The sequence below is a fragment of the Apis dorsata genome, unplaced genomic scaffold (assembly GCF_000469605.1).
Source record: "Apis dorsata unplaced genomic scaffold, Apis dorsata 1.3 scaffold_429, whole genome shotgun sequence".
NCBI lineage: Eukaryota > Metazoa > Arthropoda > Insecta > Hymenoptera > Apidae > Apis > Apis dorsata.
The window spans coordinates 405,488-412,879 of record NW_006263682.1 but is presented as its reverse complement, the minus strand read 5'-3'; the positions used below and the strand labels follow the sequence as shown (position 1 = coordinate 412,879).

Sequence of the window (7,392 nt, the reverse complement as noted above, 5' to 3'; positions counted from 1 at the left end):
TTTTATTTAACAATATTTTTATTATATCTTTTTTTTAACATTAAATATTACATCAAATAACAAGATATAGATCAAGATACAATAGCTTATATTTTATTTGCTGTATAGCAAATAATAAATAATTTACTACAACTAAATATAAAATAATTAATTTTTGATTAAAATTCATTTTACAATAATCTAAAATATATACACATGATGTATAAAAATAAAAAAGAACAACAGTGTACAATTAACTATTAAAACGTATTTAAGAGATTCTTTATTCTATTTGAATCTAGTTATTTCGGAGCTATAAGACCTTTCAAGCAATCGAAAGTATTACCGTCTGGATGTACAGTAAATATCGCTCCATCTTCTCCTCGAACACGTAAATATCCATAATCATCTATACCTAATATTCTAACATTTTGTGTCACTCCCGTTATTGATAATACCGTTACATCCGCATCGCTATAAAAAATTGAAATAAATTTTAATATTTGAATAATAAATGATATTTTTAACATTTTAAAGAGATTTATATTAAAAAATATCAAATTATATCACAAAAATATTCAATTATTAAATGATATTATCATTCGCAATATAACATATATAATATTGCGATATAATAATATAATATAATAAAAAATTAATAATAAAAATAATTAATAATAAAAAATTTTTAACATTTTAAATAATTTAGAAATAAAACTTACGTGTGCATCCAATAAGTATAATATGCATCCAGAAAAACATCTATATCACCATCTTGTACGATATTTAACCATCTTTCAATTTCGTTAAATACAATAGCAAAGTATTGTTCATACGATATCATTTTTAATTTTTTATTATACATTTCATTAAATGCACAAACTATGTCATTAATGCAACATGTAGGTTCTTTATTAAATAAATTTATTCCAACTCCTAAAAAAGATTGATCATAATTATTATGCATCCAGTATATGATTTTATAAAATAATATGTAATATACTTACCAACATTACAAATATTAAGATCTGAAATAACATGTGTCTCTATAATCATTCCTCCTATTTTTATATTATTACCAGCATAAATATCATTAGGCCATTTTAATCTTAGATCAATATCCTGTAAATGAAATATAAAATATTAAAATTATTTTGTAAATAATTAATTGAAATACATATTCGTATTGTTATTTTAAATAGTACCTCATATCCTGGTAAAGACTTAAATGCAGAAATAATTGCAACAGAAATTAAATGTTGTAAAATTGAAATTCGTTTTCCAAGTATTGTATTAGTAGGCACATGAAGTTGCAAGGTAAATAGGGCAGAACCTTTTGGACTAAGCCAAATATTTTTGCTTCTTCCTTAAAATTAATATAAAATGTCTTTATTATAATTACATGATAATAAAATGTTATTAACATAAAATAAGTTGAAAGTTAATATATTTATGAGATGCCACATATAATACATACCTCGTCCTTGAGTTTGCTGACGAACAATAACTGCTAAACCATGTCCTAATTTATAACCGTTAAATACATCCATTGAAGATGTCATTACTTCTGCATATATTACTAAACGTCCTAATTCTTTTGAAGTTAAATTCTATAATAAAGTATAATATAAGTATATAAGTATAATAATTGAAGAAATCAATAAAATAATAATTCATATTAAAAAATAATTTTGCTATTTTTCAATTATATATAAAAAAAATACCTCAAAATATTCTACAGTAGAGAAATTGTCAGGACACTGATGTACCATAATGGGAAGGAATGAAGAAGAAGCTGGTTTTGGAACTGTACTACTTCTACAAAACTGGATTTCCAACTTAGGCATTTTTAATGTATCGTTTGTTTTCATTATATCCTTTAATTTTTCCAACATTTCTAGTTTTAACTATAAAACATAAAAAAAATATATTTAATTATTTACTCTTACTCTTATTTTTAATTACAAATTTTATAATATAAATTTATGTTATACATGTAAATAACAATATCAATTAAGTTATATTGCATAAATTAATAAGACATTATCTTAATCTTTAACTTTTTATAACTATTTACATATTTAATAATAATATAAATATATGTGTCTATTTTATAGAATATATATATATATATTATTTATTATATAAAAATATTATATAAAAATTAGTAAATATAACATAATAATAAAAAAAGCATTAATTCAGAAGCAAGCAATATATTATGAATCAATAAAGATATATTTAGATTTATTTTTTAGCAGCAATTACAAAGAGGAGCATAATTTATTGTTAATTAATATATATAAAAGCATCAAAATTAATTATCAATCACAACTAAATTGTAACCTTGAAATTTTATATTATTTCCTTTAATAAGGAATGTTGAAAGACATCATGTACAAAAGAACACTAATAAAAACTTCAACGATGGTTGATTTAATAAATTCTTTTCCTTATCTCTTTTAATATCAAAGATATTAAGCACAATAATTCTTATTTGTCTATTCTGTATAAATAGTTTATGTGGAAAAAATTACCTACATACAAAACATCATTACATTATAATTAATAATTTATTTGACATAAATTTTTTTTAGAAATGATTTATACTTTCATACCTCGTGTCGTCCCAAAAAGAAAGCTGATTTGTAAATTATAGATGCAGTAATTTGTAAAGTACTTCGAAATTCAATTCCCAGATGTACTTTTAACAGATCATTGAATATTTCTAATCTAGTTACATTACTTTCTTTCAATGCATTAAATTTACTTTCCTCAAATTCATATTGCATTGGATCCACTTCCAGATGTATTTGAGAAAATACAACTTTTCCACCGCTTTCCGGAAGTGTCGCAAGTAAAATACTTGGAGTGTGCCAAGTTTCTTCAGTTCCAAGTACTTTAAGATCAAATGAATGCGAATTTCCTTTTTTATCTTTTACATTTACCGATTCTGGAGGAGATACACTAGACATTCTAAAAAAATACTTTTAAAACATCTCGAACTATCGTAATATTGTTATATTTTTATGCTATTTTCTAGTTATATATATTAAAACTGTAAATGAATCAAAATTTTGAACGAATTTTCTTTTTTTTTTCTTTTGTATATCTAAATTTGGACCAATATATGAGAAAATAATCTTTAAATTTTCTTTATATTTTGATATAAATCTTACTAGGAAAAAAAAAATCTTATTAGGGAAGAAAATCTTACTTTACGTCTTCATGATCTTGGGAGAATCTCGTTCTTACAGGAGATGCTTGATAACAAAAGATATGATGCATCATGCGTATATGCTTCCATTTTCCATAAGAAAAGTGAACAAGTTCATTTTCTCGCACTTCTGCCGTTTTAAACGATGGAAGTAAAATATGAATTACATCGGAGCATAAAGCAAGAAGTTTGCCACCATGAAGAATATACTCTACAATTTGGCTTCCAATTTCATTACCGACATTACCACAAACAACGACTAAAGCTGCATTTTCTATCCAAGCATCATTACGAGCTTCTTCTGGAGATAGTGCATAAATGGTATATCTAGTGATAAAAAAGTATTTTTTAATCTGATTCATTATAATCTAATCATTGGAATAATATATTACTATTAAATATTTTTTAAATATCAATATAATAATACGAAATCAAACAAACAATTTTTAATCAAATCATTATCATATTTGAATAATATATGAAATGTTTAAAAATATTTAAAGCTAATATAATAAAATAAATTATCATACTTATCTGTGCCAAGAGATTCTTCTAATACGTCTTTTACATTGTTACGTGCAATCAAACTATCAGCATATATTAAAACATTTGGTTTTACATTTTTATTTGATAATTTCGTTGTTATTTCCGCCATAGAATTTCTATAAAATAATATATAAATACTTATTAATTATAATTTTAAATTAATTAAATATAACAAATATTTATATATATATTATTGCGAAAGAATTAAAATATATCACATTATGAACTTCTTAAATTTTTATCCATGACTTCAACTTGTGTTTCCTCTACTACTATCACTATATTATCAAGTTTTCATTTGGCTATTTTCAGCTCATAAAATATGTATGGTATATAATTGATACTTACTTAAAAGGACTAGTTGATACCATTATTTTACTATCTTTAGCATCATGAAAAGGTTTACTTGTACTTTTTATATCACTACAAGATACTTGTCTGTATCTTATAGCTTTAGATTCATCTTCTAAATTATCAAGCACATCAAGTGATTTACTAGTAGAATGTGGAACACCTTGAAATTCAATATCTTCTGTAATTTTTTGTATTTCATCTTCTGATAATTGAATCTCATGTTGAGAAATATTTATTGAAACTGGTGTAGAAACTTGACTTCTACTTTCAATTTCTAAAACATAAATTTGTTTTTCTTAAATAAGAATTATATATATATATATATATAATTATATGGATATATAGGATATTCTATTAAAAAAATATTTATTCGTAAAATTTTAAAATTTTAATAATTTAATAATTATAATAAATATACTTTTTTTATACCTAGCGTTTCATTTGATTCTATCCGTTTTACAAATTCAATTTCTGCATCTAGGATATTTTCTGGATATACTATTAAACCTGGAAATTCCTTAACTTCAAGTGATTTACATTTTTCGGATGCAATTCTGGCAGTGTTACTTAACGATTTTAATTTTTCCGTGTGCGTTTCCCATTCGATTTTATCTATAAATTCTTATAAAAATATATACAAAATTCATTTTATGCTTTTCAATTTTCTTTTTTTATTAGATATATATACAATGTAAAAATACAATATAAAATATATATATATATAATATTAATCATGATTGTTTTTTGCAGATTTTTGCGTATTTGCAAAAAAATGCAAAAACTTGATTTTTTTCAAACCAATATTATATAAAAATATATAAAGATATATAAAAATAATAATTGCAATTAATAAAATTAATTATACTAATTATAATTAATTATAATCAGTAGTGAAATTGATTTAGAATTGTTTTGCGATTAATATAAAAATCAATATATACATAGAAATGATAACAGAAATACTTTTGTAAGCTTTTATCGAAAATAATCGAATTTTTACTTATAATTTGTAATTATTGTTCTTTATATTAAGAATAAAAATTCTTCTTAACTATTTCAATCAGAACTTTTATATATTAATTATTAATATTTAAAATTCTTACATTACATTTAAAATTCTTTTCATTATATCTTATACAATTTCCATTTCAATTATTACATAAAACAAAATTTACATCAGTATTTAATATTTTAAAATTTTCATTAAAATAAAATAATAAAAAATTTAAAAAATAAATTAATCATTTCGAGATTAGATAAAATCTTTTCGAAACAGATTAGATAAAATCTTACTTTTAGTTGGAGTTGAATTCAAGATATCACTATTGTAAAGGCAAGGCTTTCCTGATATCAGGACAGCTGGAAGAACATAAAACTATTTTCATCCGAATATTTTGATAAACAGAATTGAAATCTATACATACTTTCTATTCGTTTCAATAATAAGCCATTATTAACATAACATTGACCTTCCATTGCTGCAATAAAAAATTTTGCAACCATATCTAAATCAGATTCTATAATTAAATCAATATTTTTATTTGCCGTCCACGTAATAATTAAACCATAATCCTCAACCTAAAAGACACAAGAATATTATTGTATAATAAATATTTTTTATTTTAATATCTTATTTTGCAAAATTAATTGTGAATTTTTAAGATAATATTTTATATTCAGTTTTAATAATTTATTTTAGATTAATTTATTAAGAAATATTTTTATATTATATTTTTGTATTTTATGTCATTATATTTTTACAAATTAAAATACAATTGTAATATTAAAAAAATGTAATATTGTTTATTTAATAATGATAAAATGAATAAATTAATAAAATATTGAAGATAATAAAGACTTATTTTTAATAAACATATATAACAAAATTTTTTTGTAGTAAATAAATTATATTAAATATAGCAATGAATAGATATGATGATACCTTTGTAGCATGTGTTGCAGCAAGAGGATTATAGCTTTCAAGATCAGCTTCAACAAGTATATAAAGTTTGTACTCTGATTGTAATAAATTTCCATTACGATTATTTATATGTAAAGGAAAAAATGTTTTGCCATACTGATACGTTAACCAACTTGAGATGTCAACTTTTTGCTGATAAAAATAGCAATTAACTAAATGATTAATTATATTTAAACTCCAAAAATTTATTTAAATTATAATGCTTGATGCATACTTGAGGAAATATAGTGCATAATCTCATATCACCATAATACCATAATAATTCTTCTAATCTAGCATCAGTTTTATTCACACATAGACAAGAAGTCATAAATTCGTCATTTTCATAATCATTCATAGTAGATTTTGATTCTTAAAATAAATACAATATATTAAGTATGAAAATCTTTTAATATGTTGTTCAAATTATATTATATATATATATATGTACTATTAATTAATTTAATAAGTGCTCAAATATTAAAAATAAATGTTAAGTGCTTAAATGTTAAAATAATATATAATTTATAAAATAGATGTGTTTCATTTTAAAATTTATATTATAAAATAAATATTATAAATAAAATAAAATATAATACAAAATAGATAACTAATAATAGTTTTGTTAAACTTATTATGTATATTAATTTTTTAACATACGTAATTATTAATATTTTAATGTTACATATACAAAAATAATATTTGAATATAAATTAAATAATATTTGAAGACAAATAATACAAAGGGGTAAATATATATGTATGTACAATATAAATATTATTAGAATAATATAACAAAATTTTATTGGTTTTAAACAATATATTAGCTATATTAGCTATATTATAATAATAATATAATTACATATGTGTGTATAATATTAAGTATATAATAAACTTATAAAATCAATAAAAAGAAGTAAATGATATTCATACATAAATTTTATTTCATGTATATACATGTATATAAATACAATATTAAACTACCTTTTATATAATTAAAAAAAATGAAAGTAACAAATAATTACTACTATAATTACTACTATAATAAAATAAATAGTGTGTATATATAAAGGTTCTGATTTGTTTAAATTATACAAAAATAAATAAATAAAACAACAGAAACAACATTTTAAAAAAATATAAATTGTATTAATAAAACCATAATAAATATTATTTGTGTATATAAAACTTACAAAAAATAATTATATATAATTATAATTATATGTAATTTAAACTAAATTAAAACTAATATCTTAATGATATTAATATTTCTGACTAACTTACTAATAAAATTTTTGTATTTTTTATTTTTCTTTAAAAGAATTACAAATAATAGA

General features: G+C 20.7%; 1 protein-coding gene across 5 annotated transcripts in view; it reads right to left on the bottom strand.

The window, feature by feature from the left end:
* LOC102675016 (biotin--protein ligase) overlaps positions 1 to 7,392 on the bottom strand; it is a 9,257-nt gene continuing 1,865 nt past the window's right edge. The window contains exons 2-16 of one of the 5 annotated variants that reach the window (XM_006619643.2): positions 6,292 to 6,428; positions 6,039 to 6,209; positions 5,521 to 5,674; positions 5,390 to 5,455; positions 4,526 to 4,717; positions 4,091 to 4,370; positions 3,727 to 3,858; positions 3,197 to 3,523; positions 2,598 to 2,955; positions 1,704 to 1,886; positions 1,457 to 1,589; positions 1,185 to 1,345; positions 987 to 1,101; positions 702 to 915; positions 1 to 453 (exon numbers count right to left, since the gene is read on the bottom strand). In XM_006619643.2, the coding sequence (XP_006619706.1) occupies positions 282 to 453; positions 702 to 915; positions 987 to 1,101; positions 1,185 to 1,345; positions 1,457 to 1,589; positions 1,704 to 1,886; positions 2,598 to 2,955; positions 3,197 to 3,523; positions 3,727 to 3,858; positions 4,091 to 4,370; positions 4,526 to 4,717; positions 5,390 to 5,455; positions 5,521 to 5,674; positions 6,039 to 6,209; positions 6,292 to 6,428 (2,795 nt within the window). In that variant the 3' untranslated portion in view covers positions 1 to 281. The remainder of the gene's footprint in view (positions 454 to 701; positions 916 to 986; positions 1,102 to 1,184; positions 1,346 to 1,456; positions 1,590 to 1,703; positions 1,887 to 2,597; positions 2,956 to 3,196; positions 3,524 to 3,726; positions 3,859 to 4,090; positions 4,371 to 4,525; positions 4,718 to 5,389; positions 5,456 to 5,520; positions 5,675 to 6,038; positions 6,210 to 6,291; positions 6,429 to 7,392) is intronic. The other 4 variants (XM_031512396.1, XM_031512397.1, XM_031512399.1 and 1 more) reach the window with 4 other exon arrangements.